This window comes from Schistocerca nitens, chromosome 4, assembly GCF_023898315.1.
Source record: "Schistocerca nitens isolate TAMUIC-IGC-003100 chromosome 4, iqSchNite1.1, whole genome shotgun sequence".
Lineage (NCBI taxonomy): Eukaryota > Metazoa > Arthropoda > Insecta > Orthoptera > Acrididae > Schistocerca > Schistocerca nitens.
This window is the reverse complement of record NC_064617.1, coordinates 408738658-408763041: the sequence shown is the minus strand read 5'-3', so window position 1 is coordinate 408763041 and position 24384 is coordinate 408738658. Positions and strand designations below refer to the sequence as shown.

Sequence of the window (24384 nt, the reverse complement as noted above, 5' to 3'; positions counted from 1 at the left end):
CAACCGAACCCTTCTATAGTCAAGTTGTGCCACAAATTTCACTTCTCCCCAATTCTATTCAGTACCTCCTCATTAGTTCGTGATCTACCCATCTAATCTTCGGCATTCTTCTGTAGCACCCACTTGTGTTTCGAAACCCTGCTTCTTGCCAAATTTCATAAATGTACGTCAACGAGTTGTACCCTATATGTTTTAATGAGTGAGTTTGAGAGTATCAACAACTGTGACATAGATGGTCCTGTCTTTTGACAGCATTGACTTAGAGCCTTAAATTTTTTTACGCCACTAAACGACCATAGACCTCAATATGTAGTATAAATTTAGATTTGATATGCGTCTATCCGTTTCTCAGAAAAAAAGGGGCCTTAACAGACGTATTGGCAGGCAGACAGTCCGTTAATATATGACAAATTTCTTTTTCGTGTAATATAATTACAGGTTAACTGTTTTCGGATTATTCCTTTGGTTGTATTGTGAAACCTTCCTTGTTAAATTTCAGCGGGAAGTAGGCTTTGATGAGTGTGTTTGGGAGTATCAAAATGTATGACGTAAATAGCCGTACATCTTGACTGCATTGACTTAGAAGCTTCGATGTTTTTCACCGCCAGGGGACCGTAGATCTTAGTGACATAAGTTTCAGTTTGATGCGTCTAACCGCTCCTGAGACAGACAGACGGACAACAAACTGATTTTATAAGGCTTCCGTCTTTACCAATTGAGGTGCGGAAAGCTAATAACGGGTTCCAAAAAGAGATTCTAAAAATACATTAAATAATAATAATGCTCGTTTCCCGTCAGCGTTATATAATTCACAGATTACTGTAAAAATTTATTTGAAAGTAGAGCATTACTTCGATTAAAAATGTGCGAGCAATGTCACAGTGGTGAAATACAGCACACATGGGGTGTGCTGACCGATTTTCTAGGGAGATTAGATCGAGTACTGGTCAGGGGTCTATTTTTTTCTGTTTTTAGGTAATAAAAATGTCTAATTTGCATGAAATCCGATATTTCTTTCTACTCTACAAATCTGTCGCCTTTTCAATACTCACCAAGTTTTGCATGGACTCCGACCTTTCATTCTATTGTACAAATCTGTTGTCTTTGAAATACATACCAAGTGTACCTCTTCTCTTCGACTCGTGTGCTACGATCGTTTTCATTCTACTTATAGGTGTATCAGAACTAACTGGACTTAGTGCCCTCATTTCTCTGTTTTTGGTTCATACAATACTTCTGTTATAAACATTAAATCAATTTTTAGATTCGAACTTCAGGAAACTCCACTGTCATTTAAAATCTGGAAAATAAAGATCGAGACTGAAGAATTCTATAAATTTAGATGACACACCATTTCAATTAAACTTACCAAACAGATTGTCAGTACTGGTGAGTCACACAGTGTACCGCGTGCTGATGAATACTTAACAATGATATCTATGTCAACAAAAAGTACGTTAAAATATTTTTGTAATTCTGCAGTAGACTTGCCATGGCAACTGTCCTGACATTTTCAAGCACTTGCTCCATGGCAAGCTCAGATAAAAATAACAGAAAATATAAATTAATACGAACTCATTCTCATGAAGGAGACATTATATTACCATATTGTTTAACAAAGTAGATTCTTATTTCCTGGCTACACAGATTCTGCTACCATTGATAGAAAGAATGTTGCCGTTGGTTATTATTTCACACTAGCGTTAGACATCTTGATAACCAAGCTAAATGTAAGCCATAAGGTGTAAGTACGTACATTCTGAAAACGTCATTTGATTATAGACTAAAGAGTCGTTTCTGTTGCATTTTGTACTAATGTAAGTGGATGTTTATTTATTTGGTCGTGAGGAGCATTCGAATTTCCAAAATCAATTTTCAAATGACTTGATCATGTTCTCTTCTCATACATTGAAAGCATTTCTCTCTATTTTGATATTGCATAAATATATAATACAGCATAAATTTGGAACTGGAAGTAATTCCATATTATCTCATTTAGGAAATGACTGAAACTACAATATATATTACTTTCTTTTTATTAAACAAAAATTATCTGATGTCATATGCAACATCTTACTTTTGCACACTATTTTATAACAAGGAGTAACAAAATTATTAAAAAAATACTGAGTATAAATACAAGCTACTATACAACAATAAATAAAACGATAATTTACATTTGAAATTAGCGTTTGTTGTCTGATAGAATATTAAACAAATAAATTAGAACCTGAAATGTGCTATTTAACGTGTGACGCAGTCTGGTACGTTCATGTGGAACAATGCCTATTTCACATGATACTGAATAAGTATGAAATTATTTACAAGTAAATAGTATTTTGGGATGATATTTGTTGTAGATGATCAACATTTACAGACAGAACACGAAATCAGATGTTCATAAAACAACATAATTGTTCCTTGATATAAAAATCTGTGTTCTGATTATAACTTTGCGAAACTAAATTTGTCAAGAAAACTACCAATATTTTTTTTTTCATAACGAGATATACATTTTGATCTGTGTGTTCAGTTCTAAATTGTATAATTAAGTACAGGCGTACAATACTGTATTATTTATCAAGAAGAAATGACTTAATTCTGTGAAAACTAATCACATTATACTGAAATACATTGATTAAAGGGTCAACATTTTTTTTACAACGACAGTGAAATCTTAATTTATCGGCTGCTGAATTTTCTAGTATTCATTAAATTGATAAAAGAAGTTTCTTTAACAAATTTTGTGTGGTAGAACATATTACCACATTAATGTTGTGCAGTGCATTCGTCTTCTGTGACTCTGTGCTCAGCTGCACTGATTAGAAGAATACTGAAGAGGAGTCTGAACAAAACATAGTACCTCATCTTAAGTTTCTGCTTCAAATAAGAGACTATTTCCTTCCCAAGTAACTAAATACGCATATCCAGCCAGTACTAAGCTATGACCTTACAGTACTGGCCTTTCACGCGAGTAAATAAAACATACCAACAGAGGTGTTATGATTTCGATGTTGTCACTGCCAGCGGCATGACCAGTATGTCACAAGTTATCAGTGGACACAAGTTCATACTGACTGAAATACAGTTTCCTACTTGGGGACATGTGAATACTGAATGGTTGAAGAAAGAGGACAAAAATTTCGTATAAAGAGAGTTTTCTGTATGAAAAAATGTCTCTACAATAAGCTATTGTAGTAAGTTATTTTGCAAAAATATTTGGAACTGGTGTCACGGATGAAGTAAAAAATATGAGGCACTACTTTCGTTCAGGACCAACCAACGTACACATATCAATTTAAGATCAAATATCTTCTTCAAACTAACTTTTAATTCTCTCATCTAATGGACCACTTGAGCGTTCCATGAACTTAGGAACTGATCTCCGTACGTAAAGATTTGATGAATGTAAGCTGAAAAAATGGTTTGAAGGAAAATGAAGATTTGATGTGGACGACGAACTGCTGCTGAGATGTAGACAATAGGAACAAGTTATGCATCGGTAGTAGCAGAATCGTGTGGCTGCCCGCGCAGAGGCGTTGCAGGGACCGCTGATGCTGCGATCTACGCGTCTCTGCACCTGTAGACGTAAGCAGACACGGAGAGATCATCATCCGTCCTGGTGCACGTCTTGCCTTTCGGGCACTCGCACCTGTGAACAAGAGAAACGTAAAATATTACCTCATTATTCATAGAAACCCTCGATTTGTCAGGTAAGTATTCATACATCTAAATATTTTCTCTGTTTACGTGAAGTAAATAACATCTTTTGTGGTAAAAAGTTGAACAATATACAAATATAAATGGGCAAACAATATAAACATTAACACTATAATCGAAGTTGTGCCTATGTAACAACTTGCATTAAATATTGTTTTACTTTTTACTTTTAACATGTGGAACTACCGCATTTTCAAAGATGGCATTTACTGTATGTTCCCTCACACTCCTCCATATTCCTACATTTATTAATTTCTGTTTATCTTATTGATATTGGCTAAGTTCCTCGTCTATTCTGTAGTTACATTGATAATTCTTTCTTTTAATTGGTTTGCATATCACTCTCCATGTTTTACACCTACTGAAGTAGCCGTGTCAAGCACTAATTTTATTTTATCGATTTTAGTTATTAATATAAACTGTTATGCAGGCTTGCTGATCCAGTTTTGTGTTAAAGTTTTTCCTGTTTACGCCCTTTATATTTATTTACTACTCAATTTTTTACTTTTTACGTTGGATTGCCACCACACCCTCAAAGATGTTATTTGCTGTAAGTGTCATGTATAACTTCTTTTCCAACATAGTTTACATACATTGTAACTTCTCCGGCGACAATAGTCAGTAAATGTCTGAAGATGGCCTTGTAAGCCGAAAACCTAACACAATAAATGTAATACTGTAGAACAAAAGCAAACTAGCGCTTTTCATTTATTATAATGTTGTTCTACCAGGAACTGACGGAAGATTCAGTTAACATGAGGGAAAAGCAGTTTAGGCGACTGCTCGCGATAAACTAGTGATCCGGGCCAGAGTTCCAGTGCGGCACAAGTTTCCGTGTACAACTGGCGTCCTAACGTATTCGCAATTTACGAATGCATTTCGTAACAGTGAATTACGGGCTGTAATCTCATTCTGCGGAAACAACATCGCTTTCAGACGGCAATGTCTCTGCATCTATAGAATGGAGAAATTGTTAATCACGGTCGCAACTGCTGGGAATTGACCCTCACTGGCCGACCATGTTGTTTTCAGAAAATCATGGTTCAGTCATTCCAGTCGCACAGCAGATAGACCTTTGGGCTGCCCTGGGTCTTTCCATGAAAGAGCTGCGAGTTTATGTCCGGTTAGTATCAGAAGTGTTGTTTATTGACAAGCCCATTCACATGAAATTTTGTCTCATGAGACGTCACGTGATTTGCCAGAAATGCGTCGTCTTAAGTCAATCCTGTCGAGTAATGTTGTGAGGAAATGCGAATACACACTTTATCTGCCGGTCATAGCTGTCGGGTCACTTGCAGCTTATAATGATGAAACTTTAAATTCTGTTTCGCCATCCTCTGCAAAGACGTGCGAGGGGCTTGTAATGTTTTGGAATGGCGACGGACAGATCGCTGTGGGCTTTGTTGTACAGAAGCACGAACTCGTCCAATACTTTCCAGCGTTTCATTTCAGGTCCCTTATCCTTCACTTTAATAACAGAATCCGTCTCACGCCTTTCTTTTTTTCCACCTAAACATTGCCCCTTTGTCTGGAAAGGCGGTTTATCCCACGAGCATTGAGCGTTAGAGAGCTGCAACGCACTGCACACGACAGAACACTTCCACTGCGTCAGTACGTACCTACGCTCACCAAAGTTGCATAATGAAGTGAAAGACGTACTATGTGGCTCCGATTAGACGCAGTAGTTGGTGCAAGCACATATCCGGCCAACTGAAAATATACTACAGTTTGTCAGATTGGATTAGCTGCATTATCAGCCAGTTGAATAAGGATGCTGTTATCTACAGAAAATATCATTAATGGACGTTGAAAGGGAAATGCAGAAGGACTTGTGATTTCCACTTGGTGTAATGAATGCCAGCTCTATTAAAACGTGGAAAAATGCAAGGCAGTGCTCATAGCACAGTGGAATGGCCAGACTGTATTTAGTCACGAGATTACTGGTGAACATTTGGAGCTCATCACTTCGTTTGAACATTCAGGTTTAATACTAACGATATGAAATGGGAAGATCACGTAAAACATGTACTAAGGAAGGCGAACGGAGTAGTTAGATTTGTTAGAAAGGTTTTACGAAACTGTAGTGCACCAGCAAAGTAGATAGCACACAACATGCATCTCCGACCAATTCTCGAGTACTACTCCAGCGTTTGGGATCATTATCAAGTTGTGGCAATAGATATCAGTCGATTTCAGATACAGTACTAGGAATGTACTAGATCGGTGTAGCCAATACGAAAATGTAACGGAGGTGCTCGGGGGAACTTAAAATGGAATCTCTGGAAGCAATACGGTACTGTTCTCGCAAAATCCTGCAGAATGAATTGGAACAACTATATTGGAGGAAGACTGTGAGACGGTTTGGTTGCCTCCCTCCTGTGTCTCACCCTGGAGGAGAATGACATAAAACTAACTAGTTCCACATCGTTTTGATAGAAGAATAATTCAAATGGTATATAGGTCATGTCACTAACTAACCACTTCAGGCTTGGGCAAAATATACGAGTTACTTACGTGTTCTTCATGAAGTAGTCGACACGCCTGGTGTAGGGAACGTAGACAGCCCACCCGCACGGCGTACTGGCGTGACACATCTTGACGTGGTTCTCATTCGTCGATTCGTCAACGTCCCTCTGCAACCAAAAAAAAAAGACACGTTACTAGGAAATCATAATTCCTCAGCTTCATTGACTGAGTTAAGCTGTGGCTTAGTCTATAAGTCGGTCCTACGATTTATTCTGGCACTTGTCATTTCATTCGTTTCCGACAATGATTGGTACACGCGAAAAATTCAAAGTTTCGCAGTCCACGTTAAACTGTAGGTCGCCCCCTATAACAATAGCCCGAGGTCAGCGCGGGTCAAAAACCTCCTTACCGCACCCCCACCGCAACAGCAAGTCTCTTGTCCGTATCAGCTATCCTTTCATCAGCCCAGGCGGGTATTAAGATGTTTTCAGTCACTTTAAGCCGTGCGGTTCGCTGGAGCTCTGAGGCGATCATACGCATGGTCTGAATTTCCCCTTCGCTGAAGTCCATAATTTTCATTCCATATCCTAGGAACGTGGAACTCGATCATGACCACATTTTAATACAGTATTGTCTCTCACATTCTTGATACATTCTCTAGGTTCCAACTTTCTGTAGTAATTACGGAATGAGGTTTAGTGAAATTTTCTGCAGAATATTGCCTCATCACTGAGAAGCCAAAGATGCTCCGTTACAAACTCTAGTCGCCTTCTGGATATCCATACATTTTATAAAAATGGATGTATGTATATGTTCCACATGTCGTCCTAAAACACTGCATCGATTTCAGCCAAACTTGGTACAATACCACTTACGGCTTGGGGAGAACTGCCGTGTGGCTAACAACCACCTACTATTAAAGATGCGGGGGTGGGGCTGAAAAAGTAGTGCAGCTCACGACGCGCGAATTCGCAGACTTTATTAATCCAGTATTTGAGAATGAGAGCACCTAGTGGCAAGCAACAAAATTTACATGTAATTTCAAACTTTTAAGAGATCTTTCTCACTGGTAAGCCCCACACAATAATGAAAGGGAAAAAATTAATCGCTTACAACATTTTTCCCTGTTCATGCAGTAAAACTGCGGCGTCAGTTTTGACGTTTTAATTTATTAATTCCTAACTACTAACTGCATTCACGACACATTTTGCAGTATTCACATACACCATTTAATGTATCCGTAACATTATATCATTGTAGGACACATCGTTCAGGAGATAACGACGTCATAGAGATTGAGCTGCGTGAAATCTTAACTGCAGTACGACATTCGCCACAGATAGCGGTGAAATATGTGTGAAATATATTAAATATGTGTGAGTTACATGTGACACGTGCGCTCACTGGCAGATGGTTCAAATGGCTCTGAGCACTATGTGACTTAACTTCTTAGGTCATCAGTCGCCTAGAACTTAGAACTAATTGAACCTAACTAACCTAAGGACATCACACACATCCATGCCTGAGGCAGTATTCGAAGCTGCGACCGCAGCGGTCGCTCGGCTCCAGAGTGTAGCGCCTAGAACCGCACGGCCACCCCGGCCGGCTGCACACTGGCAGAGTCAAGGCTAAAAAGCTGCTCCTAAATTCCTAGATTGATTCCAAAGAAACGTGGTACATGTACTACTATCTGGAAAGAAATAGTGTGGGGATTTGAACCAGAAACCACTGTCGGAGTGAGGGTGATAACGTGAACGGAGAAGGGGGGGGGGAGGAAGAGATGAACTGACAGACAGTGGGGGGGGGGGGGGGGGGACGTAGACACAACAGATATGAGGGCGGGGCAGAGGGAGATGCAAATGGGACATGGACAAAGGAGCTGGAGCAGAAGATGGGCAGACGGATGGGGAGTTGGAAATAGAGAAAGGGGATGGGGAGATTGGCAGAGAGAGGGGTGGATGAGATGGACAGGGAGAGTGGGAGATAAAGTGAGAGAGGGGGAGATAGAGGGACAGGATGGAATGGACTCAAAGGGGAAGGTGGGGTGGAGGAGATAGGCAGATGGGGAAGAGGGGAAGGAGCAGGTCGATCTAGGTGGCAGGAGTAGATGGGCAGAGAGAGGTACAGGAGGACATAAGACATTTGGGGGGGAGGGGGTGGTGAAAGTAGACAGAGATAGGGGGAAGGGGGCAGAGAGGGGGGCAGAAGAGATGGGCGAAGAAAGGGGAAACGAGGAGATTGGTTAACAGAATTGGAATAAATACATACCCAGACAACACCTGGTACTCGGCTAGTTGTAAAATATTGACCATATAGTACATATATGTACATTTTCAGTCTTTCTCGTTTACATTTGACTGCCTCTTGTACATCAATTTGTATCTGTTTACTGTAGCCAAGACCTTGTCTATCTCGTTTCGGGGACAGCATTCTGCCAACGGAGCTGTCCCTCACTGGCTGTGTGGTAGCACCCCAGGTTGGCCAGACCGTCAAGCAGCTCTGAGTTGACACAACAGTTTCATCACGAGGCTCTAGGCAGGCGCTTGACTGGTTTCATTGTGGATACTGTCGCCGAGCATCGGCCATTCATCAGTGCGCGAGACTCCAGCAGTCCCGACCTTCGCTCCCCCTGCCCTCCCCACCACCACCACCACCACCACATACACACACAAACACACGCTGCCCGTTAATCTTGTGCGTAAAGCCCGCGTGCCATCGGTTGACAAGACATTGCGCAACGCGTGCGCGTCACCGTCTGCTCTTGTTTATCCCATTCGGCCGCCCCCTTCCTTCGAAAACATCGACCATCGTCGTTATCGCCCCAAAAGGCACTTTTTGTTTCAGTTTGGGGAACTGCGCAGTCCGCTCCCGGCGCAGTCGAGATATAATCGCTCGTAACTGCGGTCATTCCAAATGGATGGCGTCAGCGGGTATGTACCATTCCAGAGGCGCAAGTTCAAAAGTTAAAACTAATGGGTAACAGCACGGACACTAGATACCAAAATCAAACAGGAAACTGTCTTTAATGCTACTTTTATCCAGGAGTTACGCCATTCGAAAGGAACTATAAGATCAGAGGAGTTACAAACTGAAAATTACAAATTCTTGTCTTCTTATAAATAATCCTTTATTAGACACGATCGCAAAATTATTTATAAACATTAATAATTAGTTTCTGCTAGCCATCTTCAGATCAAATAAGACGAACGTTGCTGTGTTTGATCATCGCGCCGTTTGGAGACATATTGTCACCAACAAAATACATACTTCTGCATAACACCAAGTACGTATTCGTATTTTATTGGTGAAAATATATCTCCAATCAGCCTGGTGATTAGAGACAACTTTTGTTTTATTTGATCTGAAGATGGCTTGAAGAAATTGGTTATCAATGTTTCTAAATAATTTTTGTGATCTTGACAAATAAGGGATTCTTTATAAGACGTCAGTAACTTGTAACATTTATAGATATCCTACGTATCTCAAACCTATGTCAGGAAAACAACTGAAAGTCGGATACACTCCCCTCTTCTTTCAGCCTAGCAATGCGGTTAGCTCGTTTCATTAAATCACTTCAGGCCAACACCAGGAAGAGTCCTTCACAGAGAACCTTCCCTTTTTTTTAATCTCATTTTTTCGTTTTCGTTCATTGTATCTGCTCGGGGCGGACGTCACAAGACACCCGTTTTAGTTCGTCGTTGGTCCATTAACTCAGTTTTTTTTTATTACAGAGGGCAGCTAACCCTCTGACCGAACACGCTGAGTTACCGTGCCGGCTGCCACTAGACCACGAGCTGTGGACAAAATTTGTGCTCTAAGAATGCAAGCAAGAAGAAGTTTAGAATTGGTTTGAAATTATGCTCAGAGTTTGTTAGAAGTCGCTAAGTGCTCTTATCACGAAACACTGAATGAATATAAACTGGCTAATTTGCGCAGCGTTTTACGCTACTTTATCACGCATTTCAGTGTTTAAGACTTTATACCTCCTGAACTATGAACCGTAAAATGATGTAATTACGCAGGTACATTCAGTGATATATGTAGATGCAGTATGCAAAGTGTGTTCCGAATAGAGTTAGTAGTAGTAAAGAAGTAATAAATTAAAGCCCCATGCCCGATACTGCCGTTTTTACTGCATCATCAGCGGAAAAGAACTTGTTTCCTTTCATTATTTTGCGGGCAGTATCGGTGAAAAAGGGTTTCGAAAAGGTTTGAAATTATGTGCAAAGTTTGTTGAAAGCGGCTAAGTGCAGACAATGGATGAATAAGGTCCAGGTTTTTGCCCGCCGTCAGTTACGTTGCCTCGATACACACACACACACACACACACACACACACACACACACACACATGGTAACTGTAGTACTTGTCTTATTGTGTTAAACTTTTAACATAAGATCATACGTCTTAATTAGTAGTAGGGTATTTAAATTATTGAATTCGTCATTAATTATGCGAAACATTCAAAATTAATTTTTTTTTTTTGTTCCTGGGAGCCTTTAGATAGGCACCTTGCAAGAGGGTCACGGTTCTCGGATAGGCTTTCAGTAATATATTAGGTTGGTGCGTTTGTTGGTAGCGTTTTTGTTTTTCATATTGGTATTCGGGTTGTTATGAGTTTATTTATCGATTGTCGTTTGTTATTTGTAATTTACTTTTGCTGTTTGAGTTAACTCATTGACTTTTATTATTTGGAGATAGTGAGTGGAGCTGTGGATGTTAGAAAGTGGGAGCAGAAAGTGGAGAAATCGGAACGTTTGCGTTTAACAGGGTGGTGACAGCAGTGGAGGCAATCAGAAACATTTGAGCCGTGTATGACGATAATGCCATTGGACAACCCAAGGCAACAACATGATTTTCCCGTTTTAAGGAGTATCGTTTTGACATTCGTTACTACCCATGTCCAGGAAGGCCTTCGTGGTTTGATGAAGATCCTTTAAACGCATTAATCCACAGTGATCCACGTCACTGCACTCTACAACTGGTAAATGTGATCACTCCACCATCGTGCGACGTTTGCATGCAATGATGAAGGTTCAAAAATCGGTTGTATGGGGACCGCATACTCTAAGCCAAACTCATAAAAATCAGCGGTTGGCCATATGTGAACCTCTGCCTGCTCGCCATCAATTGACTCGTGAACAGCACTGACCATTCCTATCCTCTGTAGTTACTGGTGACTAGAAATGATGCCTTTATGCCAACATGGAAAGGAATGGCTGAGCCCAAACGAAGCGGCAACTCACCGTGCAAAGACCTACGCGTATCCACAGATGATAATGTTATGCATCTGGTGGAACAGTGACGGGCCGGCCGGAGTGGCCGAGCGGTTCTAGGCGCTACAGTCTGGAACCGCGCAACCGCTACGTCGCAGGTTCGAATCCTGCATCGGCCATGGATGTGTGTGATTTCCTGAGGTTAGTTAGGTTCAAGTAGTTCTAAGTTCTAGGAGACTGATGACCTCAGAAGTTAAGTCTCATAGTGCTCAGAGCCATTTGAACCCATCTGAACAGCGACGGTGTGGTTGGCTGGCTGGGGGAAAGGGGGGGGGGGGGGTAGGTGGGAAGGGACCCATCGGATTACGGAAGGATGGGGACGGAAGTCGGCCGTGTCCTTTCAAAGGAGCCGTTTAAGCATTTGCCTGAAGCGCTTTAGGGAAATCATGGAAAACCTAAATCAGTATGGTAGGACGCGGGTTTGAACCGTCGTCCTCTCAAATGCGATCCCAGTGTGCTAACCCCTGCGCCACCTCGCTCGGTGATGGTGTGGTGCACTACGAATAGCTACCCCGAGGTGTTGCCATCACTGTCGACATTTATTGTCAACAACTGAGACGTCTTGCAGACGCAGTCGAAGAACAACGACCAGGAAGACTGCGTGAAATGATGATACTTGGATACAATACACACCTTCATTCTGCTAGAACGACGAAAAACATTTTATGGGAGTTGAGTTGGAATGTCATTCCATACCCAAATTACTCACCTGATATTGCGCCCTCAGATTTTCACCTTCTCCGTTCTCTATCGAACAACATTCAAGGAGCTCTCGAATGAAAATGCGTTCCAAACACGGCTCGACGAGTTCTGTGGCTCAAAACCATGTTATTTCTACAATCGCGGAATTTAAAATCCACGCCAGCGTTGGCAGACTATTGTAAATAGTGAAGACAAATATATTATTGATGACTAAAGCCTCTGTTATGTGTATCTGTTGTGTTTATTAAACTCATGGTAAAACGGTACGAACTTATGCACGAATCTAATAGATCTTCATAAAGAGTATGCTGTGTACAATGACGTTTTCCAATTTGACAACAGGCAAGTCTACAGTGCTGCAGGCACTGGTTTGACTAACAATAAGCCACCCTATCGCATCTCGACCGGCCCGCTAAATTACCCGATCTTAATTCAGCAGAAAATGTCTTGTATTATTTGGAACTTCTTGTGAAGCATAGCGATCAACATTCCCTACAATCTGGAGTCTCTGCTGGCTCTAATTATCAATGAGCGGCTTCAGTATAGCTGTACAAATTTATGGACACTCTTCCTCGCCGAATTGACGTCATTATCAAAGTTACAATTTGCATTCTAGGATATTTCACCGGCCGGCCGGGGTGGCCGAGCGGTTCTAGGCGCTACAGTCTGGAACCGCACGACCGCTACGGTCTCAGGTTCGAATCCTGCCTCGGGCATGGATGTGTGTGATGTCCTTAGGTTGGTTAGGTTTAAGTAGTTCTCAGTTCTAGGGGACTGATGACCTCAGAAGTTAAGTCCCATAGTGCTCAGAGCCATTTGAACCATATTTCACCGTCTGTCCTGGAGGGGGTGGGAGACTAATTTTTTATCCGGTTTGCTTACGTATTGCTTTGCTTCGGAATGTGGGGTAATGGATCCAGGCTTGAAGAGTCAGTCCAGTTCATACGCTAGGCGTAGAAGGGGTTCCCGTAATAATACTCATTTTCTTGTTTCTTCCGGACTTCACCGATGCTGCACTGTGAACGTAGCGGTTCCGGCTAGAGGAACGAAATTCGGCGGATGACGCGGCATTGCGCAACCAGCGGACGAGGCCGTGAAGCGTGGGAAGAGCCGGCCACACGCACGCACGCCGGCGGCTAGTAAACAAGTGCCGCTGCTGGTCGCGGGTCAGGGGTTATCCCGCAGGCCGCCCGCCTCATGAATGGAACACCGCGCCGTGTTCGCTCGTAACCGCAGCCGCCCCGCCTCAACGGGAATGCCGCGAGCGCCGCCGGCAGCCAAGCGGCCGCTGCACGTACTAACAAGACGACGGCTAAGCACCTGCTACTACAGTGTTGAGTTTGTCCCGATACACTGAACGTCTGAGCTAGCTCATGAAGCGTTGCGACGCAAAACAGTCCCCCTCCCCACACTCCGTACTCTCCGTCTGTTTCATGTTCATTTTACTCATTACTGAACTTCATAACCATTTAATTATTCGACTAGAGACTTAAATACGAAGGCGACGAGAAAGACAGGCTGCGGCGCGTACGTCACGGCACATGACACTACAGGTCTTACGAGTACCAGCAGCCATCCCCAGTGGGGAGCAAACAACTACTTCAGACAAGTTTAATAATGGTTAACTGCGCGTTTAAATGCTCGCAAGCCCTCGACGGCACACACCATAGTTAAGACGTTTAGTGGGTATCTTTTCATTGGCATCTTGATTTCCCGCGGCCCTCCACGGAGTCCAAAACGTTCACGAAGTATGGTGGACAAGACGACTGGTGTGACGTCATACGTTCGTTGCGAGGCTCATATTTCTCGAGGACCCAGCCTAAGTAGTTCTGACTTCATGCTCGATAATGAAAACGAGGCCAAAGAAAAATGAAGGCACTTCAAAGGATCGTTCTACGGTTTAAAACGGTGCAGGATATTTGAAATCCTCGGAAGAGACGGTGTTTGGTAAAGGGTAAAACGCAAAAAGAATAATGGAAGATTCAGAGATGGATTCTAAAGGGCGCACGTCTATATCTACATAACTACTTCGCAATTCACACTCAAGTGCCTGGCAGAGGGGTCTTCGAACCACCTTCAAACTGTTTCTGCACCGTTCCACTCTCGAATAGCACGTTTGAAAAATGAACGCTTAAATCTTTCCGTGCGAGCTCTGATTTCTTTTATTTTATTACGATAATCATTTCTTTCATTGTAGGTTGGCGACAGTAAAATATTTCCACATTCAGAGTAGAAAGTTGGTGATTCAGATTTCGTGAAAAGATATCGCCGCAACGGAAAACACCTTTGTTTTCATGAATAGCACCCCAACTCGCTTATCATATTCGTGACTTTCTCTCCACTACTTCGCGATAATACAAAACGATCTGGCCTTCTTTGGAAATTTTCGACATCCTCCGTCAATCGCGTCTGGTAAGGATCCCACACCGCACAACGATACTCTAGCAGAGTACGGACAAGCGTAGTGTAGGCCGTCCCTTTAGTAGACCAGTTGCATCTTGCACGCGTTGTGTAAGTGAAACATAGTCTTCGATTTGCCTCCCCAAAATATCATCTATGTGATCGTTCAAAAAAATGGTTCAAATGGCTCTAAGCACTATGGGACTTAACATCTGAGGTCATCAGTCCCCTAGACTTAGAACTACTTAAACCTAACTAACCTAAGGACATCACATACATCCATGCCCGTGGCAGGATTCGAACCTGCGACCGCAGCAGAAGCGTGGTTCTGCACTGAAGCGCCTAGAAACGGCTGTGATCATTCCAATTTAAGTTGTTCGTAATTGTAATTCCTAGGTACTTATATATTTGTTTTTCAAGGAAGTCCACCTTGAGCAAAAAACAATTTTATCTTTAGTTTTATTTCCCAGATACGTTTCGCTGAAGTTTCAGCAGCATCACTGGCATTTTATTTTCTTTCTTGTTACTACACGCTGTTTTTTCCAGTTTATTTGTTGTGTATTTAGTCGAACGCAGGGATGCTGTCTTTCCGTTCTCGCGTTCATCATGTATATCGAAGAAACAACGAAGAAAATAACATTCGACACACAGAAAGAGTGTCTCGTTCTCTACTAAGCAATATATATTTTAAAAAAACTATTTACTAATCACAGGCAAACGAAGTACCAACCATCAAAGAGGATCAGAATTCTTACGGGATGATTCCTTCAAAAGAGCACGGCCAATTTCCTTCCCCGTCCTTCCATAATCCGATGGGACTGATGACCTCGCTGTTTGGCCCCTTCCCTCAAATCAATCAAACAACCAACCAGACACCGAAATTTCGATATGTACATTGTACGAATTTTATTCCTCATAATACATTTTTTATGCTGAAACATTACAGAGAACATAATAGATAAGCTATATTGATATGATCAAAGAACAGCTACCTTCTTATCTCTTTAATATATATGGGGGGGGGGGGGGGGGAGCGGAGCCTCTGAACTTATTACCGTGATCTGAATCCCAACTTAGACAACACAGCGCCATATATGCACTGACGAGAAAAAAACCGCAACACCAATAAATGATTTTAGGAATAATTTTGTCTAGATATTTAAACGATTAACATTACAAGATCACAGGTTAATGTAAGCACGAGACAAATCATTGTAAATGTGAATTGCTCGTACATTATTAACAGGTGTAACCACGGGAATGTTGAATGCAAGCATGCAGACGTTCATGCATTGTGTTGTACAGGTGCCGGACGTCAGTTTGTGGGATGCAAGCATTGATGCCTGTTGCACTTTGTCGGTCATTAGAGTGACGATTAATGCTGTTTGTGGATGACGTTGGAGTTGTCGGCCGATGATGTCCCATATGTGGTCGACTGGAGACAGGTATGGTGATCGAGCAGGCCAAGGCAAATGTGGTCACTTTGTAGAGCATGTTAGGTTACAACATCAGTATGTGCGCGAGCGTTATCCTGTTGGAAAACACGTCTTGGAAAGCTATTCTTGAATGGCAGCACAGCAGCTCGAATCACTAGACTGCCGTACAGATTTGCAGTCAGGATTTGTGAGATAACCACGAGAGTGCTCCTGCTGTCATACGAAATCGCACCACGGACCGTAACTCCAGGTGCAGGTACAGTGTGTCTAGAACGCAGACAGGCTGTTGCAGGCCCCTAGAATGCAGACAGACTGTTGCAGGCCCTCAACTGGCATCGAGATAGAACCAGCTTTCCTCGGGAAACGCAACAGAACTCCATCCTGCCCTCCAATGAGCTCTCGCTTGACACCATTGAAGTCGCAAATGACTATGGTTTGGGGTCAATGGAATGCAAGCTACAAGGTACCTGGCTCGGAGTTGCCCTTGAACTAACCGATTTGTAACCTTTCGTTGTGTCACTGTGGTGCCAACTCCGCTCTAACTGCTGCTTCAAACGCAGTACGATGCGATAGAGCCATAGACCGAAGAGAATGGTCTTCCCTCTAGGTAGTGTCACGTTGCTGTCCGAAGCCTGTCTTCTTGCGGCCGTATATTCCCGTGATGACCGCTGCCAGCAGTCACATACAGTGGCTACATTCCTGCCTTGCCTTTCTGCAATATCGCAGAAGGTATATCCAGGTTCTCGTAGGACTATTACACGACCTCGTTCAATGTCAGGTGAGGTACTGAGAATGGCGTCTTTGTCGCCTTAAAGGCATTCTTGACAACATCAACTCACCACGTCCAAACTCAAAGGTAACTAATGAACACGCCCTTTACAGCGTGTATTTAAAGCAAATCTGATTTGCACCCTCATAGCGGTGCTACTAGCTCCACTCCTAAGCAGATGGCACGAAATTAAAAAAAAAAAAAGACATCTTCCAGATGTAGAAACACGCCTACCAAGTTTCGCCTATGTTGCACAACTTATAATAGGCACTGTGACTTTGAAGCCAGCTTTGGACCTTTGGACGTGACAGTCGCCTTCTTTTTGCAACGTGTTACTGTTCTCTATAACTGTTTTTGTTTTTTGCCTCATTCGAATCTTCGGTTCTTGCCTTTTCCCGTCTTTACGAGTACGTGTAAGTTAGTTCTTTCTCCTCTGCTAACCACCTGTCTCCGTAGATCGTGCACAATTATCGTAAACATATTCCTGTGCGAAGAAGATCAATGATATGACTTTTAACTCATTTTGTAAGATGTCAGCCTCACTCTGCAGTAGTGCCTCTTCAGTAAATTTTACCGCACTAATTTGTCGGCTACAGGTCTTGGATAATGTACTGAATATTTTATGGCGCATCACCGACACTAACTCGCCCTCTGCCAAAGAAGTCCCTCTGCTTTTGAATATTGTTACAGCTTTGAGAACCCGCAGTGTTCGACTCCCAACGGTCTGTTACTGAAACTTTTGTTCTTTATTTTAAGAGAAAGTGTTTGTTTTCTTTTCCACAAGTAAGGGCAGGTAATGTGAGAATGAAGGGACATGTTAATGACTTCTGAGAAATTCAGATCGCTACATGGATACCTCCTCCGTAACCCTCTGGATCAAAGGTAAATTTTGCTTTCAAGATTCGATGAGACCATTGTTGTACTAAAGCAATGTCATAAAAGCATTTTATTTCGTAAGTAAGCTTCGAGTGTTCTTGACCGTTATACGTTGAGTGTGTCCGTATGAAATTACGTGTTGCGTCATGAGCGTGTCTCGGGCTTTTAAAGTGAACGACCAAGAAGAGATTTTAGCTCACTGATGTAGACAACCAAATCTCGGTCCTTGTGCAGGAAACGACGCCGCCTGTCAAAAATCTCTTTTAGAGTTCCTTTATGGAGTTCGTTTATCGAACGAGAATTAAACGCGACAGGTTCATCTCGTATGCATCTCATGTTCTGGTATAAGACTTTGCAACGAACGTTCTAAAAGGGGCCGTGACACCCTTCTCTACAGAATCCGATTTTATAGCTTCTGGAATAATCATCTCGCGTTATACCGCTGTTTTCGTACATCTTCAATACAATTTCAGTCAGTAATAGTGCACTACACTGAAACTAATAGAAAAAATAGGGTTTGGAGCCCCGTCTCGTGCACGCCTTCCTTTATTGGTCGCTGCAGTAACAACTTACACCGATACAAATTTTTGCGGAACTCATGTCTTCCATCTCCCAAGATCGCCACTAAAAGCACGAAACTACACTAAAAAGCGAGTATCGTCGGATCAGTTACTAGGATATGAAGGATATGATTGAAAATTATCACATAAAAAAAATGGCTCTGAGCACTATGGGACTTAACATCTGTGGTCAACAGTCCCCTAGAACTTAGAACTACTTAAACCTAGCTAACCTAAGGACATCACACACATCCATGCCCGAGGCAGGATTCGAACCTGCGACCGTAGCGGTCAAGCGGTTCCAGACTGAAGCGCCTAGAACCTGCCGGCATTATCACATCGGATTGTACGAAAAAAAATATGGGAATCTCTGCCCACCAAGCTAACGGTCCGTTCCTCGGTGCCCGGAAAGATAGCGCCGTCTCGTTTACTGTGTCTGTTCTCTACAGAGGCTGACTGTTAGAGCTTCAGTGTAATCAGTGTTTAAGTTCATATATTTTCCTCTCAAACGCACAATGCGGTCTGGCTGACTAAATGATTCCCATCAGGCAGTAGAAGTGTTTGGAGCTTAACGTTGCACCCGCAGGTATTTCCTACGGAACAATGCGGCGCACTTATTAAGACGTTATACTTGAATACGAGACGAGTAGGGTTCAGATCCCCGTCCGTTCATCCTAACTCACAATCTTTGTGGTTCCCCTTGTTCTCTTAAGGAATATGCCCTGCCGACAAGGTCGCGATCCATTTCCGCCTCATCCCACCCCTATCTAGGCAGTAATCTGTCTCCAAAAGCAGCAACTGTCAACGGGCCACCTTACTCTGGTCTCCTGACATCCATAACCGGGACTAGGAAAGTGTACCTATAAATAGTGCAATAGCCGACTTACATGAAATTGTATCACAATAGTTAACCTCACTCTCAAAGACAGTTACTGTAAGCCGCACTTTTCGCAATAACTTTCTATTCATTGATTATTCAATGACGTTCCATGTGTACGCTAACAAATACGTGTCGGCGACAAAAAATTAAGCTTTTCGGTCAATAAAAAAGTTAGAATATTTGAGCGGTGTCTTCCTTCGAACTTATGGAAATAGCCTGCTAGGTATTTCGCATGTTTATCCAAAAATTATTTATATCATGTGTGATGACATCTGAAATTTCAAGCAGCGAAATGGCCAGAAAGACCGGAAATTAATCAGCGACGTTCACAAAACATTGTCAATAGTGTCAGGACGGAGTAACAGATTTACAGAATTGACTGAATAGAGACTGAACCGTTGAAACTGTTATTTTACCGAATCAGTTTGAGAAAATACCGATCGAAACCCTCACATAACTAATTATACGTACAGTTCCCCAGCAGTCACAAGAATAACTCTTTATCTTTGCAACATAGTAAAGCGTAGCTTTGTAAGGGCCACAATACATGCAGCAGAGATTTTCTTTCACCATTTACAGCCTCAGCTGTGATGCTGAGAAAACAGCGACGATTTTTTCGTGCTCGTTGCGACTACTAACCCAGGTGAACTAATTTCATTGTGAAACCCAGAATAGTGAATCAGATGACATCTCTGCAACTACGACTTTAATTTTATATCTCATATGTTCGAAAGCAGTAGCAAAAAATTCAGTCGTGTTCATTTGACAAAAAAAAATCACATAATAGCTGGCATAGTTAAATGAAGTCAAAAAAATTGTTTTATGGACAACCTTAACTTTTTTTTTACTTTGAAATGATATTGTAAGATATTTTATATCGTACCTAAATACATTTGCACATCACAGCTTTGTAACAGTGCCAGCTCCCCATAAGTCATCTTTGCAACTGCTACTTTAATTCAATATTTCATCAGTTCGAAAGCAGTAGCTAAAAATTCGAGTTCCGATCATTGACAAAAAAACTGCGAAATGGCTAACATAGTTAAATGGAGTCAATAGTATTGTTTCATGGACAACATGAACTTTTCTTTTACTTTAAAGTGGCATCTTAACATATTTTATACAGTACCTAACTAGATTTGTATATAACAGTTTTGTAACAACGCCACCTCGCAAACCAGCTTGCGAAAAGGAAAACAGTGAAAGGCAACAAGACATTAAAAGAAAAGTTAAATTTAATTCTAATTTACATACAGATTAAGGTAGTAATAGTTTTAAATCTGCTAATAACGTTGATGTAAAACAGAGGGCGCAACACTGCAGCAGGTTCACTGGACATATGTTCATTGAACATACTTTTTGAATAGAACTGACATTCGCCTAACAAGGATTTCATTACACTATAATATCAGAAAAAAAGCAAGGTACTACCTATTTCACAAGAGGCTATGCCTTTTTGAAAGCTTTTAAACTTGGAAAGTACTTTTTAAAAAATCTTGTAAATGTAAGCTAAAAATGAAAAGGGGAAGAAAGCTCTGAATAATTAGTGTTGCAGCTATGGATTAAAATGTTTTTCAAGAAGCTAACAAGAAGTACCAGTGACATTAGCATAAAGAAAGATTAGGTTAGTTTTATGAGAGACGCAGATATCTCACTGCTTGCTTACCCTCGTTCTGACGGCCGCGGCGTCGAGGGCGACAGCAAGGCAGGTGACGAGAAGCGTCGCGACCAAGAAGCTGCGCTGCAGACCGGAGCTCTCCATGCTGATCCACTTGCTGAAGTGAGCGAACGGCGAAGTCGGCTGTCTCTCGGTACAGGCAAAGATTGGACGAGCAACTGTCTCTTCGAGCACAAGAGCGCTGGCTATGCTAGCTGAATGCCTTGCACGGCGCGTCCGCCCGCTTATATTGCAGCTCCCGCGCTATTGCTTACCCCCACTCTTTCCCTCTCGCACCACCCCCCACTCCCAGAGCGCTAGCCGACAGGGAGGGGGAAAACGCGCGGGCTGCCAGCCAATCTGCGACTTCTGCGGGCGCCGACGCGGGCGCGAGCTACCTGTTCCGCGAAGCCGGTGTCACGGCAGTGTGTGCCACTGTGCCGCGCGGTTTGCCGTAGGTGCAGTGCGCGCTGCTTCTTGCCGAACCACAAGTTTCAGTCATTATTTTACATCATTACGTAGCTAAGGACTGTCATACTCGGTATTACGAATACGATCACTTTAATGCTCAATAATTAGACAGAGTGCCCCAGAAGGAGTGGGTTAGTATTCAGGGATATGACAGGAACGACCATTCGAAGCATAAAAGTCAAGTTAAAAACAAAAAAATGGCTCCTAAGAGATATTAGCACTTCTTCATCTTCGATACCGTGAAGCATATCTCTTCTACCTCAAGCTCTTTTCCTACCATATTTTGGGAGGAGGCAGTATGGGCCAAAACAAGAAAAAACTGTCAAGCAAACATGGGCTCTAAAATGCATACCTTAAGAGCACTTGTTCAGTAGGAGAGATGTGTTTCACAGAAGTGAAGATGAAGAAGTGCTCATAGCTCTCGAGATCTGCACTTTGTAATCCATCTTTACTGGATATTGTTTATAGTTTCCGTCTACAGTAATACCTCTCAACAAATAGAAAGCAAAGAGCTTGCAGTAGAAGAGATTTGTTTCACAGGACCGAAGATGAAGAGGTGTTCATAGCTCTTAAGATAGAATTTTAGAGCCCATGTTTAATAGACTTTCTTGGTACGAAAGGTCTTTCCTGTCATATCCCTGAATATTAACCATTCCTTCTGAGACACCCTGTATACTTCGAGATTTCGGAGTTGAGCAGCACAGGTTTCCCATATATCTATTATACTCCTAGTTCATAATTTATAAAATTTTAGCTATACATCCTTGGGCTATGCGGATATGTGCAGCTTTCTGTCCAGCAAACGTACACAATTAATGTACAGATATGTTTGATGTGAAAATGTTTGCACGTAAACACTGATAAACATGTAACCTGCGAATTTAAATGTACTTTTGCTCCTTAGGTCGCCAGTGGCCCCAAACTTGCCATAAATGAAGTTGTGTTATTACAATACAGACGAAAAACAAATATACTGATAAAGTCTAATAGGTGATCGTGTTTATGAAGCACAATCTCTTCCCCTTTAATCTCGTCTGGGAATGATTCGGCAGTGTGCTCCATGTCTTGTTTTATTACTTAATACCCTAACTGTTTACGCGTGTGGCTGTCTGCCTTAGTTGATTTATACAGCGTGTCACATCGATATTTGCTCAACCAATTCACTGCGTCTGATCTGTGCCTTTTCCGGACTTCAAAATTTCCGGCATAAAAAATCGGTTCTGTAAGTTTGCATATTTTCGTTGCTGTTCGTCCTAATTGTGTCTTGATAATAAACTATTGCATTACACAGCACGATTCTCGAAGATGAAAGATACTGCACTTCTATATATATATAATACTTAGGCGCATTATATATGTATATATATCAGTCCGTATTACAACGATGCAACAAACGCGCATCTATACAATATATACTCGATTGAGAAAACTCGGACGGAAGTACTTCCGAGTAAAAAAGCACCACCCCCACCCCAAAAAGGCTTAGTTACAGTTTTGCTGGATAAGATTTCATACGACGAACAATAGAAAAATATATCCTTGTACCAACCGACGAACACATACACAACCAAATGTGCAACTAAGAGTAAAACTACATTGATATTTATACAACGGTAGCTAGACATACCTAAATGAAAACCAAAAAAGTAGTTAGTGTATCCTATCACAAGAGGGATTAAAAATTTTATAGTGCTCCAAATCGCTGGAACTAAATGCTGGGATGGTTCCTATTCCTTCCCCATCCCTTCCCCACCCAGAGCGTGTGCTCTGCTTTTAACGATCTCGACGTCAACGCGATGTAGAACTTTAATCTCCCTTCTTCCTTCGTACAAGCCAAGAGTTTAACGCTGTATCACTTCTTAGAATCAAATTTGGCTGTGTGTGTGATACGGTTTCGCAGAATGGTAGTTTTCAAACAGAGCTTACTTAAATGTGGTGTCTAGTTCAAATGGCTCTAAGCACTATGGGACTTAATATCTGAGGTCATCAGTTCCCTAGACTTGGAACTACTTAAACCTAACTAACCTAAGGACAACACCCACATCCATGCCCGAGGCAGGATTCGAACCTGCCACCGTAGTAGCAGCGCGGTTCCGGACGGAAGCGCCTAGAACCGCTCTGTCACAGCGGCCGGCTGTGGTTTCTAGTTTTTCGGACATGTCTGAAAGAACAGATATCACACACACACACACACACACATTAAGACGATGATGACCAATGATCCCCTCAATGCAGATCCACACCAAGGTCGAACTCTTACGGGAATAGGCGAATTGCCGCGAGTAACGAGGCTAATGAGCAGGGGCACTTGATAAGTAGTGTATGGTATAAGTTGAGAATTTGGGTCTGACGGGAGGCGTGCTAGGGTAACTGTATGGTTGTTGCGGCCACTGTGTCAGCACATCTGCCTAGTAAGCGGGAGATTCGGGTTCAAATCCCAGTCCAGCACAAATTTTCAAGTTGTCCACTGATATAAATCAGTTCCCACTGGCAGCTAAAATCTTTATCTCCTTTGCATCAGTGCACAGTTGCGCTTCGTTCATAATAAAGAAGAACTTTCTGGCCATTAGTATGCAAATTATAGTGATTACCGATCCTGCCATGAGGCAGAACAAAGAGTAGAAAGGCAAAAATATCAGATGTAAATTTAATTTGGGGTTTACGCTAAGGGAGCTTTTCGAGCATTCATTATTCGCAGTATAGATAAAACGTATGATGACTAACGTCGGAAACTGCGTGAGGCTTATCCTGGACTTTGCTGTTGCATACAGAGGAGTCGCAGCGCCAGACACCAAAGATGAATTTGTGCTAGAAAATATAGACTCGATAATGAAAGACGGTCGAGAGAAATTGTCGTTCCACTGTCATACAGGTGTATCTCCTTTGAGTAGAACATGAATTCTAGGTTGTATATTTAGTTAACTTCGGTCCCTTCACCCACATACTATTTGCTTAAGAAGGAGATTGCAGAAAGAGTGCATCATTCTTCCTCCACAGGGGAGTGTGCGCTGTTTCGAAACTTCCTGGTGGGTTATAAAGGTCTAGAATTTTATACTTAGAATTTCTTAAAATCGTTTTAAGTGATCCTAATTTTATTCTGACACTTGCAAGTTTATAAGTGCTAAGTACTTCCCTCTATCGCGTACGGTTTATCTCACAAAGTGATGATAA

The 24384-nt window shown here is 42.1% G+C and overlaps 1 protein-coding gene across 1 annotated transcript; it reads right to left on the bottom strand.

Moving 5' to 3' along the window:
• Positions 1 to 2022: 2022 nt before the first annotated feature.
• Positions 2023 to 20973, bottom strand: LOC126251655 (uncharacterized). Its single transcript, XM_049952223.1, has 3 exons — positions 20752 to 20973; positions 6235 to 6353; positions 2023 to 3652 (listed from the first exon to the last, which is right to left on the bottom strand). Exons 1-3 carry the CDS (start codon positions 20845 to 20847, stop codon positions 3565 to 3567), a joined length of 303 nt encoding a protein of 100 aa, XP_049808180.1. The 5' UTR covers positions 20848 to 20973; the 3' UTR covers positions 2023 to 3564.
• Between the last annotated feature and the right edge of the window lie 3411 nt (positions 20974 to 24384).